Source organism: Lacerta agilis, chromosome 2 (genome assembly GCF_009819535.1).
Source record: "Lacerta agilis isolate rLacAgi1 chromosome 2, rLacAgi1.pri, whole genome shotgun sequence".
In the NCBI taxonomy this organism is placed as follows: Eukaryota; Metazoa; Chordata; class Lepidosauria; order Squamata; family Lacertidae; genus Lacerta; species Lacerta agilis.
Window position 1 is genome coordinate 20,556,327 of NC_046313.1, and position 22,409 is coordinate 20,578,735.

Consider the following 22,409-nt stretch of genomic DNA (forward strand, 5'->3'; position numbering starts at 1 on the left):
GTTTGAAAACTGACAGTAGAAGCCTCAATTCAATAGGGAAACTCAAAACGAAAGCCGCATAGCGTGTTCGGCTTCCAAAAAGCATTCAAAAACTGAAGCAATTACTTCTGGGTTTTCGGTGTTCGAGTTCTGAAACGTTTGTCAATGGAGACGTTTGAGAACCGAGCTTCCACTGTATTCTAATTTGTACCTATAGGTTTTCCCCATGGGTTAATGGCAGGTTTGGGTGGGGCTTTGTCCGCCCTCCAGTGTCTTGCTGCTTCTGCCCACCCCCAAAGACACTTTACTTTGCCTAATATTAAGACTATGCGGGTGGTGCTGTGGGTTAAACCACAGAGCCTTGGGCTTGCCGATCAGAAGGTCAGTGGTTCGAATCCCCGTGACGGGGTGAGTGCCCATTGCTCGGTCCCAGCTCCTGCCAACCAAGCAGTTCAAAAGCATGTCAAAGTGCAAGTAGATAAATAGGTACCACTCTGGCGGGAAGGTAAACGGCATTTCCGTGCGCTGCTCTGGTTTGCCAGAAGCGGCTTAGTCATGCTGGCCACATGAACCAGAAGCTGTATGCCAGCTCCCTCAGCCAATAAAGCGAGATGAGCACCACAACCCCAGAGTCATCCGCGACTGGACCTAATGGTCAGGGGTCCCTTTACCTTTAATATTAAGACTGGCCAGCAACTGTTAGATTCATCTGCCAGCCTGGTTGGCTTTTGTACATGGATTGAGGGAGGCATCATTTTGTCCCACACCTCATGCATTGGAGCATCTTGGGGGTAGCCCTTCTGGGATATATATGCTTTCAATCAGGAAAATAGCCTATAGGAAAGAGTTGTGGGGGGCTGTTGCCTGTCACCCCTCAGTGTCACAGCCCCAGTCAGCATTCCACACCCATTTATCATCTTTTAAAACTTCTGGAGATCCTGAACGTGGACCTTCCACTTCAGCCCTGGTTTGGCCTTCAGCTTTCATTTTGTTTTCTCTGCTCGGTACCATTTCACCCCCAGAACTAACTGTATGCTTTCTGGTTTAGGTTCAACATAAAAGTGCAATTGCAGATTGTAGCAAACTTCATGCTCACCGGTGTTTCTGGAGGTGCAAAGTATGCCCAAAATGGACAGCTTTTTGGACGATTTAAACTCACTGAAACACTTTCTGAAGACACTTTGGCAGGACGACTGGTGATGACCAAAGTCAATGCTGTTTATTTATTGCCAGTCACTAAAGAGAAGTCAATACTGACCCAAGGAACCAAAGAAAAGGTGTATGAAGCAGCTATTGAAGAAAAAACAAAGGAGTATATATTTTTGAGAATATCCAGGGAATGCTGTGAAGAACTTAATCTTCGAGCAGATTCTGAAATGCAGGTATGTATGATGGGAAATTTCTGATGTATTCTTTCAGTTGCATTTGCCTTTGATTACTGTAGGTATCTCAGCAACCTCAGCCATAACATACCTGACTCTGATACTAATTTATTAGCATAACTGAAGAGCAAGTAAGTGCTTTGTCTAATGTTGCACCAGTAATTTGTGACACAACAAAGGAATTACATTGTTATGGTCACTCGCCATAGGGCTTATTCTATGCACTGGGGGCAGAAATGTGTAGGATCCTACCTACTCTATGATTCTTCTGCTGGTGCAATTAAGCATTACAGAATGGGATACAGGATCCATTACCATTGACTACACTTGGTGCAGTGCAGTGAAAACAGGAAGGGCACCTGTGAAAACCATGTCTGCAGTTTCTGTGGCCAGGAATAGAGAGCAAGGCAGAACTGCCAACATGATAGCCATGAGGGCTGGAACACCTCTCTTCCAACTTCAGCTGAAAAGACCTGGTTGTGCGCACATCTGGAAAGCTGTATTATGCTTAGCCGGGATAAGATTTTGCAACAACACTGCTGGTGCCAGCCATTATGAACAGTGTTTCATCTTCTGCAGTTCATTGGGATAGGACTGGCAGAAATATGAATTTTGAAATTATCTCATTATACTGGGAATAATCTAAAAAATTCATTTAGTATTTATGCCTGATTTTTTAAATTGAACACAGTGCAGTTTTTTTATAAAAAAGGTCTAAATTGTGCATTTTATTTAGTTTTAATTCTAAATTAATCTAAATTTCTTACTCTAAAATTGATGTGTTGGGCGCTTCTGTTTCCTCAAGGTTTCAGCATGAGTACTTGCCAACAAAGGCAGAGGTTTTTTGTTTTTTTTAATTCCCTTTGAATTCATAATGCACATAGAAGAATGCTTATGGACTGTGGAGCCACCAGCTACGTTGTTTGTAGATATACATCTGTGAAGTAGCATGTATTCTGGGCTCTTTTTAAAGCCAAACTCTTTCTGTTTCCCTCTTTCCTTTTTATTTCCCAAATCACTAAACATGCTGTCTGTTCCTGTGGCTGTGACCTATCCTCACCAACTCTTTTTGACCCCCACAAATCTGGCTTCAGTCATCTCCACTGATTGAAACTGCTCTAACCAATGTGTCTAACAACCTCTTCTATGCTAAGGGTGAGTTCACTGGAGGGCATTTATCACAACCTTACTAAAGGGAGCATTCACCATTATCCTCCTAATTATTGCATCCTAACTTCCACCCCACCTCAGAAGGTGGACATTATTGTGCAATGATGATGGATGGTGGTGTGACAACTTTGCTCATGACAAAAATAGAGAGCATAGTCCGATAGACTCCAGTCACCTGTTGCCAGTGGTGCAGTTCCTTTGTGAAATAGCTTCCCTTGTCACAGCTGCAGGACGTGTCACACACACTGAAGAATTGTGAACACACACTTGGCCTGTGGTTATCTCACGCTCACATCTCAAAATAATCACAACTTTTCTATCCTAAATGTTTGCTCTGTATCACACCCGTGTCTTTCAACTTTGCTTCTGACGGGGCCAATTTTATGCTCATCATATAAATGACATAAAATTGAGACTCTGCAAATTAGTTGGAGCCCCTGGTGCTTTATGGCGTAGCTCCTGGTTCTAAGCAGTTTGACTTTCACTGGCCCACAAAACACCTTTTATGAGAACATAAATTGAGACTTAAAAAAAATAAAAATAAAAAATAAAGTGAAGATTCATCTCGGGGGGCGTCAGTCTATAGACCTATCAGAATGGAGAGATTGAGAGCAGGATAGGTGCGGACATGGGGTTGTAGCCAGTACCATCACAGCTGATGTTAAGGTTTGTATCAGCAGAAAGGGGAAGGAAGCCATTTCCCCTCACTCCTGCTGCTCTCTGGTTCTCTGCTTTCTCTGGAGGGTCTTTCAGCCCTCAAGCAGATTTAGGGGGAGTGAACTGGTGAAAATGGCTTCCCTCCCTGTTCCATTGACTGCAGCCTTACCATCATCTGAGTGACGCTGCCGGATGCAACCTATACAAATGAATATCATTTATTAATGGATTCACGTGATCAAGAGAGATGGGAAGTGGAAGTAACCAGGGGAAGGGCTAACCTAAGGAAACAGAAGGAAGAAAGAATCACAGGAGCACACAGCACTGTCTGAATGGTGTGAAATCTACCAGAAAGTTGCCTGCTTTGTATTTGAATGGGTAGGAGGGGAGAAGCTTTTTTGCAGCTTTCCCCAAGGTGTGAAATAAAAAAAATGCTTCATTTTGTGAAATATATGAAATATGCTGGTAACATCTTTTAAAAAGTAGTAAAAAAGGAAAAGGTAAAGGACCCTTGGATGGTTAAGTCCAGTCAAAGGCAACTATGGGGTTCGGCGGTCACCTCGCTTTGCAGGCTGAGGAAGCCGGTGTTTGTCCACAGACAGCTTTCCGGATCATGTGGCCAGCCCAGCATGACTAAACTGCTTCTAGCGCAATGGGACACTGTGACAAGTGCCAGAGCGCACAGAAACACTGTTTACCTTCCTGCCACAGTGGTACCTATTTATCTACTTGCGCTGCTGTGCTTTAGAACTCCTAGGTTGGCAGAAGCTGGGACGGAGCAACGGGAGCTCACCCCGCCGCGCGGATTCAAACCGCTGACCTTCCAATCGGCAAGCCCAAGAGGCTCAGCGGTTTAGACCATAGTGCTGCCTTAAAAAAGTAGTAAAGACACATCTGTATACATGCCCAGTTTGGGGGAAAATGGTAATGGAGGTGGGGTGGGTATGTAATAATTGAGGTGGGGGAGGGACATGCATATGCCACATTTTCATCCCATCAAGTAATACCCACTAGTGCAGATGGGAAGCATTGGTTAGGAATCAGAGACAGAAAAGTTGGTGGACGTACTTGCACCATAGCACTCATGGAAAAATTGGATCTGAGCTACTGCATTGTGTAAGTTAACACAGTCATATGAATACAGCTCCAGTGGATGATTGGAATACAGAATTGACACAGGACAGTTTAATCAATAACTAATACATCTTCTGCATTGTGCTACATGTATTAATACTACAGTGTTGCAGGGAGCTACAGGTGATGGAAGTATCAGGAGCAAAGGTTTGAGTGATAGTGGCCGAAATTTGAACAAGCATTTGAAGTAGCATGCCTGTGATGGTGGCAAAGAGATCTTGCCTCACTGCATTGCATATGCATCTTTCTGCCCAACCATATTGCATTCAACCTGGCCATGATAATAAAATTTAACATATGGTAGTTCACTGTGACAAAATTGCTATGCATCTGCTGCATTTTGGACACCACATTAAGTGTTCTTCTGATACAGGAGGTGTCAGCAGCCTCTATCACTGAACCATTCTAGTTGATTTCAACTTAGAGTTGAAGAGTTTTTGCAAATATCCATGTCTCCACTTATCCCTTTGTAATCAGCTTTGCTCAGCTAGCTAATTTGGTTGAGGGTGAGAGCATTGCCTCTCTTAAGGAAAGGATTTGAAGAATGCAATTGCCAGACCTTTACTGAAAATAGCTACTTTTAGATCCATTGGATCTGAACAATCAGTACTTTTTCTACTTTTTTGATCAAGATGATCAAGTGACTAATAGAGACGCAGCTGAAGAAGCCTCTGGATTAAACTACTTGTCTAGAGTCAAACGAGCCTGGCTTCATGGCTGTTTCTAGAATATAAATTGCATTGGTTGTCCTGGAGGTTGATCTGTAATGGAAGAAAAACAGAGTGAATGTGAACCTCACAGGAACTCCCCTAGTGCAGTCCTAGGCTGTCTACTTCAAAGTAAGCCCCATTGATTTCAGCGAGACTTACTCCCAATATAATATAGGATTGCTGCCTCAATGGCTTTCAGTACCATCAACTGTGATCATATGATATTCCTGGATCATCTGCCTGAGAGTATGATACACCACACTAAACTGATTGAACATGTCCCCTCAAAACATGTTTTTTTGAGATTATTTCCCTGTGGAACATCTGCATAAACCACCAGTTACTTATTCCATGTGAGCTTGTGCTGTATATCTGGAAACTTCAGTTAATTCAACACCAGAACATTAACTTAATTTTGAGAGTGAGCTGAAAGCAACATGCTCTGGTCCAAGAACAACTATACTGGCTCCCAGTCTGTTTCTGAGCAAAACTTGAGAGTGTTGGTTTTGATCTTTAAAACCCTAAATGGACTTGGTGCAAATTAAAACAAGACAACGCCTTTTCTGCTCATCTTGTCTGTACCTCTATGATCAGTAGAAGATGTCTTGTTCCATCCATTGAATTCATGGAAATGAGAAGCAGATATATCACCTCTCTTTGTAACTTCTTCCTTTTATGTTCTTTCCCCCATCCTTTCTCTGTCCTCACCTTTCAGAAATTAGTGAAGATCTTAAACTTGGGAAAGTAGGGTGGTTGATTTTTAAAACTGTCTGCTCTGTGGCTTTCACTGCTTTATCATTCTGATGACTGTTTAAAACTAATTGGTATACCCTATTTATTTATATGCTTGTTTTTAAACTTTTTGTAAAACCTCGCCAGGATTCTTTTGTGCTAGAAAACAAAAATGATTAAATAAATAAGTAAGTAGGTGATGTCTACAAAACATCAATAAAGTTGCTTCCTTAGGGACTGCAGTCCGTGATACGTGTTTCAGTATAAACTATTTACTAATGCTTCATGGATTAACTTGTTCACTCAATTGGGATAGCATAGTTCTTCTAAAACAAAAACTATTTGTTTAGATGGTAATGATAAACTAGAGAATGCATAGAAGATAGAAATGCAGTCTGTGTAAAACAGGAGTGGTTAAGTGTGCCCCTCTAGATGGTGCTGAATGAGAACTCGCATCATCCTCGGCGAGCATGGCCAGTTGTTAGGGTGGATGTGACTTATGTGGCCCTCCAGATGTTGCTGAATGACATTATTCACCTTTGGTGTAAAATTAGATTTGACAGTTTATCTAAAATAACCTATCTTTCATAGAACTGCAGTGTGCTGATTACTGATAATGCATATAAGCACTGGGAATATAATAAACGTTCACCTATCTGTACATTTTACTGTCAGTTTGACATTGGTTGAAGTCAAAGCCTTGTGGCATTTTATGTTTTCCAGACCAGGATTGTTCCATTAGATGCCTTTAATTTAATACATCCTGTGGTTAACCATTAAAGGATTAGTCTCAGTCAACTGAACTGAATGCTTTCTTCATCATATAGCTTCTGTAGGTGTAAAGTGGCTGACGTTGGCTATCTAGTAGAAATAATTTCAAATGAAGGCCACAAGTGCAGGTGGAAGTAAATTTGTTCTCACTCATAGATATCACCAATGTCACGTTCTAATCAGTCTGCCGAAAAATTATGCAAGAATCATAATGTTTTCATTTAACGTGCATAATTAGCCAAAATGCTGATTATGCCACTGGGCACTTGGGTTGTGTTTATTTTCTAAAAACAATAATCAAGACCACTAATTGACTATATCAGGAAATGCTACTGGAATGCAAAATTAGATGGGCCATTTATCGTGTCAGTCAGTTTTCTCTTACAAGTTATTGTGATGCTTAACTGCTTCATAGCATTCTTCCATTTTATTAGACACCAACATATTTCAATGAGCATTATGTTTTACAGCAGGGATGGGCAACTGGAGGTGGGCAAATATGGCTTCTTACAGATATTTCCTTTGGTCCTCATTGTGTGGACCTTCCTATACAAGTCCAAGTCTTATTGGTTCTATATTAAGAAGTTGTGTCAACTTTGTATTTATTTAGAGGCAGGCAGGACTTTGCAAAGCCACTGGGAGAAAGTGAAAAATAATTAAATAAAGTTAAAGGGTTTTTTTTTTTTTAAATTGCAGCCGTACCCTTTTTATGGTGTCAAATCGTACTTTTCTGCAGGTGTCTGTACATGTGTAGTTAACCAAGGAAAGACTTTTCTTCCTTCTTTTTTAATGTTAGGATAATAGTTTTTTGGGGGAAAGGGTTTCTCTTCTAACAAAGGCAAGGCTTTTATCTGCACACTCTATTACTCTGATTATATTTCTTGGGAATTGTGGTGCATAGCATGTTCTTTTTATTTTTGCTAAGTACATTGTGTGGTTTGACAACCTCACACATTGCCTTTTTATTATTTCTTTTCAACATTCATAGTTTGCTTCGGTATTGTGTGGTAGTTTTTAATGTTTGGTTTAGTGCATTTATCAAATATTTGAGCCTTACTAACGGTTGACAACATTCTTGATTTCTTTTGGGTTAATAAAATAGTTTTATCTTTCTTGGTCCCTTAACATTTTTTATGTTTCAACTTTAATCAATAGATTAACTATTGGCATTTAATAGTTATGGGGGATACAGTACTTCCGTGGTTAAACAAGAAGACATTGATTAATGCTGTAAATCAGTTAGTCTGTAATTCAGACTTAGAGGAGATATCCCATAAATTAACAACAAACTATTCAAATTCAAATTCAAATTTTATTGCGGCTATAAGCCCATAAAAACATAAAATATGTAATATATGACATAAAGTTACAGCAAACCATAGACCCTGGAGTCATAGGGAAACAAACCACAGCACAAATACAAGTTTTAAAATTGCAACCAGGGGGCAGAAAACAAAAAAATTAGAAGTCGTGTAGTTGGCCACAGCGCCTTTTTTGAGATATGACAGAGTTTAGAAACCTTGCCACCTGCAAGGTTGTATAGGAGTCATTGTCTTGCAGGAGTAAGGCAAGGTGTGACTCAGCTGGTGCACCTGTAAGTTTCTGAGTTATTGGTCTTAGTAATTTTGCCCGAGCCTCACTATGCAGGGAACAGATAAAGATTATATGATGGAGAGATTCCGTTGACTTTTTATCACAATCACAGAAGGCGGAAACTAGGCCCTTGGAAAATCTATGTCTCAGGACATTAGAAGGAAAAACATTAAACCTCGCTTTGGTGAAAGCGAATCGGTGCCCAGCAGTGGAGAGGGAGGATAGGTATAGAGGGACATGATGTATTGGAGTAACTCCAAAATTCCGAGGCGAGCAGACACCCCCACCCAGCATATGATTACGCTGCAGCTCCAAATCGTCCAGTCTTTGTTTGATTAATCTTTTTGCCGAAGCAGGGTCTAATTTAAGCGAATCTGAAGGAGAGATTCCAAAAGACAGAAGTTTGGCGTGGATTTTCCCAGTCCAAGGGTTTGCAAATTCGTCACGCCAAAGACATTGGACGAGATAATGGCTGGGTAATCTATGCCAAAGAGTTAACCAGTAGGTGAATATTCGTTTCCATAAGAGAGTCTCTAGTGAAGGAATCTTCAATTCTAGTCGTATAGCTGCATTACTAACACACGTAGGGAGTTTTAAGAGCCGGCGAAGAAACTGATTTTGCAGCACCTCCAGCGGGGCCGGATTTACCAGAGCTGCCCAAAGCGGAGCAGCATAAGTAAGAGTGGTAATAACTTTTGCGTTGTACACCTTTAAAGCCGAGGGCACGTGTAGGGCTCCGTCTGAGAAAAAGAACTGGAGAAGTGCATGCGATAGAGTTTTGCCCTTGTTAAGTAGATGCAGAACTTGGGATTTCCAGCTCAGGTTGTATTGGAAAACAATCCCTAGATATTGGAACTTAAAAACTTGATCTATTTTTACTCCACCAAGCTTCCACTGAAAAAGTTTCCGACTTCTAGAGAAGACTACAACTTTTGATTTTGAGTGGTTGATGGACAATTGGTTAGATTGACAGTAAGCAGTAAAGATCTTTAACGCCCTACATAGCCCAACCCTTGAGTAAGAAAGGATCACCGCATCATCTGCGTATAAAAGCAGCGGACAACGGTAGTTTGCGATGCGGGGGGCGTGAATGTAAGCGTGCGACTCGTTTAGAGGCTCTCTCATATCACTAACAAACAGGTTGAAAAGGTAAGGTGCTAATATACAACCTTGTCGGACTCCTTTATTTATTGGGACCGCATTTGTAAGGTCACCAGCGGGGGTAAGTCTAATTCTGGCAGAGGATCCACCATGCAGTTGGATCATGAGCCAAAGGAGCCTTTTATCAATGCCCCACCTCGCCAATTTCTCCCATAGAATGGTTCTGGGGATGCTGTCGAAGGCTGCCTTCAGGTCTATGAAGGCAGCGCATAAATGTCCTCGACTGGGGAAGGAGTATTTCCTTGCAAGATGATAAAGGATTATGGCGTGATCTATGGTGGAACGATTGGGTCTAAAGCCCGCTTGTTCATGGCCAATCAGGTTGGATTCTTCTGCCCATTGAGACAGTTTAGACAGCAACAAGCGGGCATAAATTTTCCCTATAGTCGAAAGGAGGCTGATACTACGATAGTTCCCTGGATCAGCAGGAGGACCTTTTTTATAGATTGGTATAATAATGGCTTCCTTCCATGTCTTGGGAATACAGCCAGTAACATTAATGGCGTCAAAGGTTTTGGCCAGGATTCCTGACCACCACTCAGGATGTGATTTAATAGCCTCTGCAGGAACCAGGTCAGGGCCGGGGGCCTTGCCGACTTTCAACTGGGATATTAGGACTGATATTTCGCCTGGATCTGTGGGCGGCCATCTGGGTAGGTGTTCGAACAAGTGCTCCAGATGGGGAACCGGAGCCTCTGCCTGTGAGAAACATTTCCTCAGGAACTGTTCCCAAGTAGGGGCCGGGATAACAGTCAAGGGATATTTCCTAGTTCTACTGTTAATTAGTGACCAGAATTCATTAGCTCTGCGGGATTTGGAAGCTAAGATCAAGGCTTGCCAACGGGTAGACTGCCACTCCCGTTTTGCCATTTTCAGAGCCTGTTTATAGACTAATTTGGCTTGAAAGTATATAGATGGTAAGCTGGAAGCGCCTGAGTTTTTATACTCGTTGTATATTGAGCGCAGTTGGAGTTTGGCTTGTTTACATACAGAATTATACCAGGGAGCTCCTGAGTTATATTGGGCTCGTGTAACTGTTTGAGAAGGCGATGTAAAAAAAGCAGTAAAGTTTGCTGTAAGGTGGCTAAAGAGATTCAGAACTGCACTGGGTTCACATGAGTCGGAAATTGAAACAATTGGATGAGCTTGGATTTCTTTCTGAAAAAATTCTTTATACTTTAGGGCAAGAACCTCTGACCATTTAATCCCTCTTAATTTAGATGCTGCATTAATTTCCATGAGGGGGAAGTGTCTATGGTCAACCCCTTGCCAAACTAGAGAAAGCGTGGCCGTTAGGGGAAGGTGGTCACTAATTTGCACATTATCGACCTTAAAGGAAAGGACACTCTTAGCTAAATCCCTGGAAACCAACAGGTAGTCAAGGACGCTATTAGATTTTGTGCCAAGATGAGTAAACTCCCCCGGTATATCAGGGGGGTATCTACCATTCAAAAAAACTAAATTCAGGCGGATGGCCATTAGATAGAAGATAACTCCTGCCTCATTTACTCTGGAATCCTTAGAGATTCTTGTAACAACAAACTATATGTGGGCATGCTTCTTTGGTTCGCAGTCTCCTTGAGCACTGATTCTTAAATAGAGGATCAGTGAAGGAAAACTATGCCAACCTGATGCAGATGAGAGGTGGTGTGAGAAGGGACAAAAATAAACTTGGTTTTAGCTTAATGGTTCTCAAACTCTCCTTGCCCCTATAGACCACCTGAAAAATGCAGACCCGTTTTCATTCATTTCATTCATTTTGTTGTATAACCAGTATTATGAAAATTGCTGCCGAGGGCCTTGTTAGCCCTTTTCATAAGGTTGGTCCTAGTCAAAGAGTTTCTGTCTCTGTCTTTTCTTTTTTGGGGGGCGTGGGGGGGGGAGAGGCAGAATAGAGATAATATTGGGAACCACTTGCATGGTACCTTACTAGTTTGAGAACTGCTTCTAAGTCATGTGTTATCATCTCTTACTGCTGTTTCTAAATTACCACTAGTAGCACCTTAGAGACCAACTGAGTTAGTTGCTGGTATGAGCTTTCGTGTGCATGCACACTTCTTCAGGTGGTATCTGAAGAAGTGTGCATGCACACGAAAGCTCATACCAGCAACTAACTCAGTTGGTCTCTAAGGTGCTACTAGAAAGAATCTTCGACTTTGTTTTGACTATGGCAGACCAACACGGCTACCCACCTGTAACTAAATTACCACTGTGCTTAATCTTTTTATATTTAAGCTTTGCATTAAATTGTCAAACTGTACCTCTTGTATTTCATAACCATTTGGCCTCCATTATTTGCATTTCCCCCCTTTATACTTTCTCTCTTATCTCCTCTAATTTGTTTGCTTGCAGAGGATAATACTGATAAAATTAACCTGTATCGCAATAAATCTGCTAGCCTTTAAGATGTCACAAGTCTCTTGTTTCATGTTGCAACTGTAATGACATCCCTCTGGAAGTCACCTAATACAGTTTCTCAAACATGGGTTAGAGTTTTTACTGTTATTTTTTGACAATTTGAGTATGGTTGCTATTTATTGAAGTATTGGGTATAGCAATTAATAAGAAATCAGTAATTACAGAGATTTTAGATTGTAGTGTTCAGGTATAGATGTTTGCATAAGAATCAACCTTTCTTTCAGCACTTTGATTTTGAAGATTTTTTTGTTTTTGGTCATAAGCACAAATGTTAAATTAAAGCTGTGCACATTTCTAGCTTTCATGACTAACTCCCCGCCCAAGGCTTTGAGCTGCATTAATCCATTTTTTTCAATGAAAATGTCTGCCATTATTTGCTTAATTAGTAAGACAATTATTTGAACTAATTTTATTGTTCATTTTCAGACATAGGTTCTGGTTAAGATGCTGTGTTCTGTGCTGAAACATTTCTGAAGTCTAGTAATATTTTGGGAGCCTTTGTTATTTGCTATGAGTATATAGTAATTGAGAAGAAAATAAATTCTAGTTACTGCTCAGCCAGAAATCACTTCTGTGGTTTTGAACCTGAATGGTTAATTCACTCTGTTCCGAACCTTTCCATAGCATTTCCACAGCTTATTGCTGACTTTTCCTCCTTTGAGGGTTAGTTGTGTACAGTGGTGCCCCGCTAGACGAAAATAATTCGTTCTACGAGTGTCTTCGTAGTGCGAATTTTTCATCTAGCGAAGCGGCAATGCAGCACGGAGGTTTTCGCGCTAAAAAAAAATATTTTTTTCCGTCTTGCGGGGCAACCCCATTGACTTTTTCGTCTTGCGGGGCAGCTTCCACTAGACGAATGCCGTTCGTCTAGCGAGTTTTTCGTCTAGCGGGGCATTCGTCTAGCGGGGCACCACTGTATATTATGGCTTACGTTGCAGTTTTGATATCAGTGAACCATGCTGTATTATGTGTCATGTTCTTTGTATTTTTTATTTTTAAAAAGATATTCTGACCCTGTCAGTAGTCAGTATATGTTTCTGTAGACCCTGGGGTGGACATTGCTCAAAGGTAATCTGTCAGGGATGGGGCCAGAGACAAAGGTGGGTGAGGCCACCCCATTTCTTTCTCACTTTCTGCCACTATTTTTTCTCTCTCTTCCATTCCCCCCCTCCTTGCCTTGCCACCTGCCAAAATTTGGCTGACGACCTTTTCTATACACCTTTGCTATAGTTCTTCTATGAGAACCCTGTATTTCACTTACCAATGCACAGTCTGAGTTATTATTATTTTTTAAACCACTTGTACAACTATGTATACATGATAGTAGTCAAAACCACAGATTGTGTTACTATTACAAAAATGTTTCTCTTGGGCTTTCCATTTTTTTAAAGTTTACATAAAGCATTTAGGAAAGGTTTTGATCTAATCTGTAGCTTCCCCCCCAGGCGTTGTGAATTCGTTGGAATATGTGATTACAGTAGTTCTGTTTAGCCCAAGTCTAAAACCATTTATTTCAGTTGCCTGTTTTCTGGCATACCTTTTCATTTATTAATTTTGTATGTATTGTAGGTTGAACTTCAGTTTCAGTTAAACCGCTTACCCCTCTGTGAAATGCATTATGCCTTGGACAGGATCAAGGACAACAGTATTCTCTTTCCAGATGTCAGCATGACTCCCACAATACCTTGGAGCCCCAACAGGTACAAAAATGCGAACAGTTTGATACTGGTCTCTGGTATATTTAAATTATATTGCATTCTTTGTAGTAGGTGCCTCAGACATGCATCTACACTAGAAATACCTCTTCTGTAGGGTGCAGGAACAGGACACGAAGTGATATAAACAGGAAACTTTCTTTGTTTTCTCTAATATCAAAAGTCAGTTGTAATGAGTTGCATTCTTATGGCAGAAGCAGCTTAACTTTGTCATTTATCCTGAATGTTAGTAGAGTGTGTAAACGGTACAATAATGTAGGGTTGATGTAATTTTTGTTTCAGGCATGTCTTTGAGTAGTAATTTCTTTCTAAACCATGATGTTTTGGCGATGCTAAATATCTGCTTTCTATTGTACAGACAGTGGGATGAGCAGTTGGATCCTCGGCTCAATGCAAAGCAGAAAGAGGCTGTTCTGGCTATCACAACACCACTCTCAATACAGTTGCCTCCTGTTCTTATCATCGGTCCCTATGGGACAGGAAAAACCTTCACTTTGGCTCAGGCAGTCAAGCACATACTCCAACAGCAGGATACTAGGTGAGGTGGCCCAATATATAGATATTTAATTGGAATGCAAATGCCAAACTTTAAGAGGAAGTTAGTAGTGTAGAATCTCCATCCAGCTTAAAAAGAACCCATCCATCATTGTTTTGTGTATATATATATATATATATATATTCAGGAAAGAACTCAACAGTCTAAAAGTGTAGTCTCCCCTTAGAAGAATGAATTAAAATTGGCATCATTTGGAACAAATGCATTGCCGTATATTTAGAAAGCTGTGCACTGTGTAGAATTTAATAGCTATCTTTATTTTAAAGCTACATTAGGATTGTGTACAATGTTTGTTTGTTTGTTTTAAAAAAAACCTATGTTGAAAGTTTAAATCTTCCCACAGAAATTAGTTAGAAGCATCATTGAGCCATAAAATTTGCAGACTAATTTCACTGAAAGAAATGTGTGAGGAAGATGGCCACTATTTTTTTTTTGTACTGCTTTTGAATGATTTTCTGTTTCTTCATTGCTTTTTTATTTGCACCATTTATTCCAGCAGGATTCTCATTTGCACCCATTCTAATAGTGCTGCTGATCTCTACATAAAGGATTATTTACATCCATATGTAGAAGCAGGCAATCCCCAGGCGAGACCTCTCAGGTATTTTTTTAAGGCTTCTTACGTATCTGTACAATATCTTAAGAAAAGGTGTCTATTTGAAATAGTTTTGAAAAACCTCAATGCTTTTAAGTTTATTGGCATTTAAAAACAATGTTGCCTAACTTTGATACAGTAACTAAAATGCAAATTGGAGCAAAGTCAACATGTTTTTGTTTCGTCCATTAAAGATAAAATACATCCTTTTTTTAAGCTTTACTTATGTGGATATATGTGCTTTTCTAACTGAACAAATTTTGATATGGTCTTGTAAAAAGCTACTAAGGAGCAAAGTCAACATGTTTTTGTTTCGTCCATTAAAGATAAAAGACATCCTTTTTTAAGCTTTACTTATGTGGATATATGTGCTTTTCTAACTGAACAAATTTTGATATGGTCTTCTAAAAAGCTACTAAGGTGTAATTTTAAGGTGTAATTTTAAAGAAAACTAGGTACTAATTGGATTTTGGTTGGGGGTTAATGGTGTTTTTAAAATCAGAGCAACATTTCGAGCAAATGGCTGAAAAAAGAAGCAATATATTTTTAAAAATCATACAAAATTAGTTCAGTATCAAGCCGTTTGTGTATTAAATGAACTTGTCATAGATATTAGGAGAATGAGCAGAAGAAAAATCATACAAGATAATTTTATTCCTTCCTGTGGAGTCAAAAATGACCCCTTGGAAGACTTTGTGTATATTTGTATCTGGAATACCTAGAAATTTGCTTAAGACTAGATTTAATTTAAGATCAGAGTTCATTTAGGCTGCAAAACCTGCTATTAAAATGTGATTGACCTCCGTATGTAGCCAGGACAATAGTCTGTTGTGTAAGGAAGCTTTCTGCAAGCAAATGTTTCATATATAAAATTAGACAAAATTTCATCTGAAATTACAACATTGCTCTAGTCCTGTTGCTACCTTAATACCAGGCTCCAGGCACACATTTTCCTCTCCTGCTTTGACACTACCTTGGAATGACAATGCCTATTTTCCTCTACAACTCCATAGCAAAGTAGAGGGGGCAGAGCTGTCTTGAGACTTCAAATCCAAACCCTTCCCAAGAGCAGGAATCCCACTTAGTGATCCTTATCAAACAATTGGACATGTTTAGATAATACAGCTGAAAAGTGACATTCTGACTGCTCCACAGGTGGGGAGTACTTTAGAAAAAGAAATCTTGGCACCTTCTCCCTCTGCATCAAGAATGGGGATTGAACAGAGCACATGCACCAAGAATTGGATTTTTGTAACAAGCTGTTGAGCTACATACATTCCTAAAGATAACCCCGGGGAAACCTGTTTTGTTCATACTCAGCTGAAATGGGGGGGCTAGATGAGCAGTTTCATGAAGTCCCATTGGCTAGTCACTCTTGAGATTCTTTCTTTATTTCCTCTTTAGCATTTGGTTTGGCTCATTTGTTTGTGCAAATTCATGCTGTTTGATGCACGCCTGCTCTCTGTGAGAGTCCAGAGCTCCGTGAAAGAGCACATGCTTCTGTATGCAGGTGGTCACAGGTTCAGTTTCTGACATTTCTAGTTCAAGTGATCTCCTATAGCAGAACTAGAAATACCTGAGACTCTGGAGAGCTGTTGCCACTTGAAAGAAACAGCACTGGGCAAGATAGGAAAACAACGGTCCGGTGAAACTTCATGTACGCTGCTTGTGCCACACTGCTTTTTCTAATAGAGATACACATAGAGATCCATTTTGCAACCAATCTAACCATCTCATGTTACAATCAGTTCCTCCTTTCCAAAAGCCTCTTAGCTCAATGTTCTGTTCTTCATTACTCTCTCTGATCACTTAGGCTTCTAGGCACCCAAGGCATATGTCTAATGGTCGTGTGGCCCTTTGTTGAGAATCATAGACTCCTTTGTTGCACATCATGGCCCGCCATGTCTCCAGAGCATCTTAACCATATCTCAGGACCGATAAGCTCCCCCCCCCCATTTGAAACACCCAGGAGTTGCTGGATTTGGAATATTCAGCCAATTGTCCCTGTTAATCAGTGATCCACAGAGTCTGTGACAGCTGCTTTTGAATGTTCGTAATCCCATGTTGGAAGGATTATAGATTTATATCCCATCTTCCCTTCAGCTCTGTAGCATACTGGTTCTTTCTCATCTACTTTATCTTCCTAACAACCCTGTGAGGTAGGTTTAGACTGAGAGTGAGTGGCCCAAGATCACCATTCACTCATTGGTTGAGTGAGGATTTGAATCCGGGTCACCCCAGTTTTAGTCCTTGAACCTACTGGTTCTCTGGATTCTTCTGGGTCTGGTTTAATCACCTCTCCTATAAGAACATTTGCCTGCTCTTTTGAGGGTGATCATCAGATATGCTGGCTTGTAGTATGTCAGTTATTTTAGTTGAAGGTGGCTGTGGGCATTATTCGACCTAGTTATTCTGTATATAGTGTGCATCCTTCACTGAAAAAATAGGTGGAAGTGAGAAAAACAAGTGGCAAGAGAAGGTGAGGAGGGAGAAGGTGCACATGAGCAGAAGAACAGGTGTAGAAAGGAGTGAACTAACTAACCAAGGAGTAGAAGGAGGAGGTGAATGGAGGTGGAGGAAGTAAAGTGGGCTTGAGGGTTGGAAGAAGGAGAAGTGAATGAAGGAGTGAAAGGTGGAGTAGATGGGGAGAAACTAGGCAGGGGATGGCTGACAACACTGCTTCTGACTGAATCAAATAAAAATTGCTGTGCATTTAAGTGTAGAACACTGCAATCATACACATGCCCATTCAGAAATAACACTCATTAGTTCAGTGGATCTTACTGTCAGGTAAGTGGGAATTGGATTGAAGCTACAGAGTAACTGGTTACTATTTTAAGGTCACATAAACCAGCCAATTATTTGCTGTTTACAGTACTTCAAAACATGTTGATATATTACAGCCAAAGGGATTATCCACTTGTATTTGAAAAACAGATTTATTAGAGGATTGTGGTATCGGCATGCTAAAAGAATGGAGTTGAAGCATTTTTTAGTATACAGTCAGTTGTGTGACATGATACACCAAAGCACTCAACTGATTTTAAAATCATTCGTACACACACACACACACACACACACACAGGCACTCATGTGAAAAAACAAGAAAGTTATGTCTGTTTACTCTTGAAAAAATTGCTTTGTTTCCTCCAAAACAAATTTTTGGGCAAAAATCAAGATATTTTCTTCTATTACAGGGTGTATTTCAGAAATCGCTGGGTAAAGACTGTTCACCCAGTTGTGCATCAATACTGTTTGATTTCAAGCACACATTCCACCTTTCAGATGCCCCAGAAAGAAGATATTCTTAAACAACGAGTAGTAGTGGTTACTTTGAATACTTCACAATATTTATGTCAGCTGGATCTTAAACCTGGTGAGGAAATGTACATGAAAAAATATTTCTGTGTTCCTCTCTTTGTGATTTAAAAATCATGTATTTGTTTGTGTGACTTTCTGTGCAAATTGGAGGAAGTGGGAAACTAATACTGTGCCCAGACTGTTCCATGTCTCTTATCTGTATAAAGCCAGTGTTTTTGTGTATGGGTACAGGCAATCCTTGTTTTGCACAGGGGTTCTGTTCCGGACCCCACATGCATCGGTGGAGCATGCGTAAGCCCACTCTGCCCCTTTTTGTGATGTTTCTGTTACATTTTGGGCTACTTCTGGGTTTGGCGCATTGCGCGTATGTGCAATTGTGCGTAATTTGGATGTGGAGTTGCCTGTACTCACTGGTATGAAGAGCCAGGACCTCTTTTTATTACTTCATATATGCACGTGACAAACCAGACAAATATAAAGCCCATTTAACTATTTGCAAAGCTAGTGTGAGTACTTGCATACAACTGTTCACAAGAGATAAAAATTAAAAAGAATAGTCCACAATTTTTTTTCTGTCTTAGTTAGTGAAAGCTCATTGCATAATCATAAGTGTTGAAACACTGGATAGAAACTTACACTATTGTACTCATCCCTGTTGTGCGATTTCTCAAAAACTAATAAACAAACAAATGTTTTATACCTGAACCACATTTTTCTATTGGCAGAACAAGGTTACCAGGTTGATTGAGTATTGACACTACATTTTGGTTGAAGGCAGGATGAACATTTTGGGAAGTAGGTATTTTTCATAATCCAGTTAGCTCCTGCCTTCAATGAGAGCCAATGCCCAACCAAGCTGATGATCTTGTGCTGTCAGTGGAAAACTACTCTTCAGGTAAATGCCAACTGTACTTCCTTCACAGGTGAAATATACTTTCCTTCTACTCTGAAAATACTCTGGAAAAGTCCTTTGTTGGGCAAGGTGTTTCTGGTAGAAGAGATAACATTATGAGCAGATTTTACCATAGATAAGGATGAATAGTTTATTATAAGAAACATATTCTAACAGGGTCCAGGAAATCATCATGGATAAAATTCTGCCAAAAGATCACTCTTGAATGTTTAAAGCAGTGTTTCCCAAACTTGGGGCTCCAGCTGTTTTTGGACTACAACTCCCATCATCCTTAGCTAGCAAGACCAGAGGTCAGGGATGATGGGAATTGTAGCCCGAAAACAGCTGGAGACCCAAGTTTGGGAAACACTGGTCTAAATTATTCTGCCTCTTTACCTTTGATCTCAACTTTGGTGGCATAGATTTGGAGGAGATTTCTGTTTACTGAGAATAACTTGCCGAAATCAGCCATCTTACAAGATACATCAATTGTGTTGATTGGGTTTCAGTCTGTTCACAGTCTTGAATCTAAATGTTTTGATAGTATTAGCACCATTTTTATCACTTGCTACTTAACATTTTGTCTGTTTCTGTTTTGTAGGGTTTTTTACACATATTCTGTTAGATGAAGCTGCACAGGCAATGGAGTGCGAGACTATCATGCCTCTAGCATTAGCAAGTAAAAATACAAGAATTGTCTTGGCTGGAGACCATATGCAAGTAAGACTGTGTATTCTTGAACTTACCTCATATAAATCTTTTCTTGAGGGAAATGAAAATTACCAACAAAGTATATTTGTCAAACCCTGAGCTGTTGAGATGGGGGGTAGGACTTCTCAATTGTACATACGTGCCTTTACAAATCAACTGTTGACAACGGTTGAAGTTTTTCTGTTGTAAAAGGCGACAGAATGAGAAAAATTATCAAAGTTGATACGGTGTCAGACATGAAAAGAAGCAATATTTATTGCTTGCTTTTCACCGATAAGGAAACAAAACACTTGAATGGGGGAGAGATGCTAGAATAGGAAGAGGAGTGGACCAAAGAAGTGAACTGAAAGTAAATGGAAGGTTTCAGAAATCAAGCATGAATCAATCAAAGAGGAGAAAAGAATGATCTTTAGCAGAGAATGAAGCAAGAAAGCATACACCTGTGCTTGTTAGGGAGAAGATCAAAATCATGGTTGTGGGTTAGCAGGACAAATAGATTGAAAATAAATGGTGGCAGAAACAATAGCAACAGCAGAATCAGATGGCTGGAAGGAAAGAATAGAAAATGAAAGAAGGGAAACAGAGGAGAACAGATTTTTAAAAAACAGAAAATTGATGAATTAAGGCAGAGTAAGCCATTTGGAAATAACCAGTACAGTATAACCAGAGCTTTTTTTCTCATGGCATGCCCTGTTATTCCATACCAACAACTTTTTTTTAGAGCAATGTCATGTCAAGGAACAAAGAGAGTTGAGAGAGAGAGAGAAGGGGAAGGAGGAAGTATGCATGTGGTCTGTGTGAGAGAGATGAATTTGGGCAGAAAGAGAGATGTTTGGTTTTGTATATGTGTTATGTGTTTGAGAGAGGGATGCATCTGTGTCTGTGGTCTGCCTTGTGTATGGTGTGTGTACTGAATGTGCATGTATACAAGCCATTGTGTATATTTCCCTAAAATTGGGAATGTTCCTTGTTGCTAGATAGCAACAGCATCATGTTGTGTGTGTGATCTCCACAATGGGGATCATCAGAACTTAGCTGACTTCCCTCCATTTACTATTTATCAGGATGTGTGAACTGAAGAAGTATGCATGCACACGAAAGCTCATACCAAGAACAAACTTAGTTGGTATCTAAGGTGCTACTGGAAGGAATTTTTTTATTTTTGTTTAGGAAAAGAAAAAAGCTGATGAGCTGTGGCATTTTGTGCAGTTAAATATAAATATATTTCTCTCCTCGTTTAGGAAAAAAGACATAGTAATAGGTATCTAATTCATGGTGATTGAACACTTTGCTTGTGACCTTTTTGCAGTTTCAAAAGAGGACCTTAAATAATTATGAATAAATTATTATAAGTCCGTCACAAGTTTAGTAAAGAAGTGGGAAAGAGAGTACAGGAAGAGGGGAGTGGGGGAAACGGATTTTACAATTTATCAAGATATGAGTACTAGCACCACTTTTTATAACAACAACAGAAAAAAGCACAAAATGGTAACTCAGAACAAGATTCAGAGTATGATCACTAGTGATGAATCAAAGGGTAGCCCCACCAGAATGCTAAATAGCTATATTAGAAGTGAAATTGACATAAATGTTAAAATGACTGTGAGAGTAGGAAATGAAGAAAGAAGAGATGTTAAGTGCATGTGAATAATAAAAGAGAGGAAACGGTGGCAAATAGGCAATCGCCAGGCAAAGATGAATAGGAAAGAAAGCATGGAGCACAAATTCCACATGAAAAAAATAATGTGAAGATGCGAAAGCTCACATGTGAAAAGGACAAAAGCATAAAATTCTATGGTGTGGGCTTTGAGGGAGACAGAATTGCTAAGCTATTATAAGAAAAAAAATTGGCAGGAATCACAGAAGTGCAAAAGGTTAGCTTAATTTCAATAAAAGTCATATATTTCAGAGGGAAATTTATGGATAAGAGCAGTCTTATCACACGTAGAATAAAAAATTGCAACAGAATAGGAACTGAATAAGAGGGCAATTGGAAAGGTGAAAATTATTATTAAAGACAGAGAAGGGTAAGAGTAATAGCCCGATGCCGTCGCATAGGATGAGGCCATGTTGTGAGGTAGGTTTCGGTAGAGAACCTCCTCTGTGGCTGGAAGCTAGTGGATGCATGATCCTAGTAGCTGCCTGGCCTTCTACAGACTGGTGTTGGCCCAGTGGGGTGAATCAGCTTCGCTGGCTGGCTTTTGTAGGTTGATCCTTGGGGCACACCTGGGAGAGAGCATTCCCTCTCTGATGATCTCCTTGATTATAAATAGGAGCTCCTGACATGTCCTCATCTATCCAGTACTTCTCTTTTGGCCACAGGAAATTAGGAAATCACTCCAGTTGTTGTTTTTAACAAGGAAGAGTGTGCTTGTAGCTTTAGGACTGGGCTGCCTTGTCTTGTCATGAAATATATATAGTAACCAAATACAGGCACTGGATTCTCAGGTTTTTAGATTTGGACTGAGACAGGTCTTTGCTTTGGGGCTACAAGAGCTGCAGACATTGCTAATCATGTTATTTTGCTGCCTGTGGGTACAGGGAGCAAGCTATGAATAAAGTGTCATCCTACTTGTTTCTTCACTTTAGGTTAAGACACTTAATGCTATTTCTATGGATTTGCAGTTAGTTTTTCCTGATCTTTTACAACACAGCATGAGATCATGTTGTGCACAGACATGATCATTCAGTTATAAAGCTCATAAATAACATTTTCTTTTCGTTTTTTTCTCTGATGCAGCTTAGTCCTTTTGTCTACAGTGAGTTTGCCAGAGAGAGAAATCTTCACGTCTCGCTACTTGACCGTCTCTATGAACACTACCCTGCAGAATTTCCTTGCAGGATCTTGCTGTGTGAGAACTATCGCTCCCATGAAGCTATCATCAAGTAGGTGTGAACTTTTTCACTGTATC

General features: G+C 40.0%; 1 protein-coding gene across 1 annotated transcript in view; it reads left to right on the top strand.

The window, feature by feature from the left end:
- The window catches only part of HELZ (helicase with zinc finger), an 86,569-nt gene that overhangs the window by 24,533 nt on the left and 39,627 nt on the right, over positions 1-22,409 (top strand). The window contains exons 11-17 of the mRNA XM_033138868.1: positions 1,028-1,361; positions 13,277-13,407; positions 13,781-13,960; positions 14,475-14,579; positions 17,771-17,949; positions 19,388-19,506; positions 22,238-22,383. Of these exons, the coding sequence (XP_032994759.1) occupies positions 1,028-1,361; positions 13,277-13,407; positions 13,781-13,960; positions 14,475-14,579; positions 17,771-17,949; positions 19,388-19,506; positions 22,238-22,383 (1,194 nt within the window). The remainder of the gene's footprint in view (positions 1-1,027; positions 1,362-13,276; positions 13,408-13,780; positions 13,961-14,474; positions 14,580-17,770; positions 17,950-19,387; positions 19,507-22,237; positions 22,384-22,409) is intronic.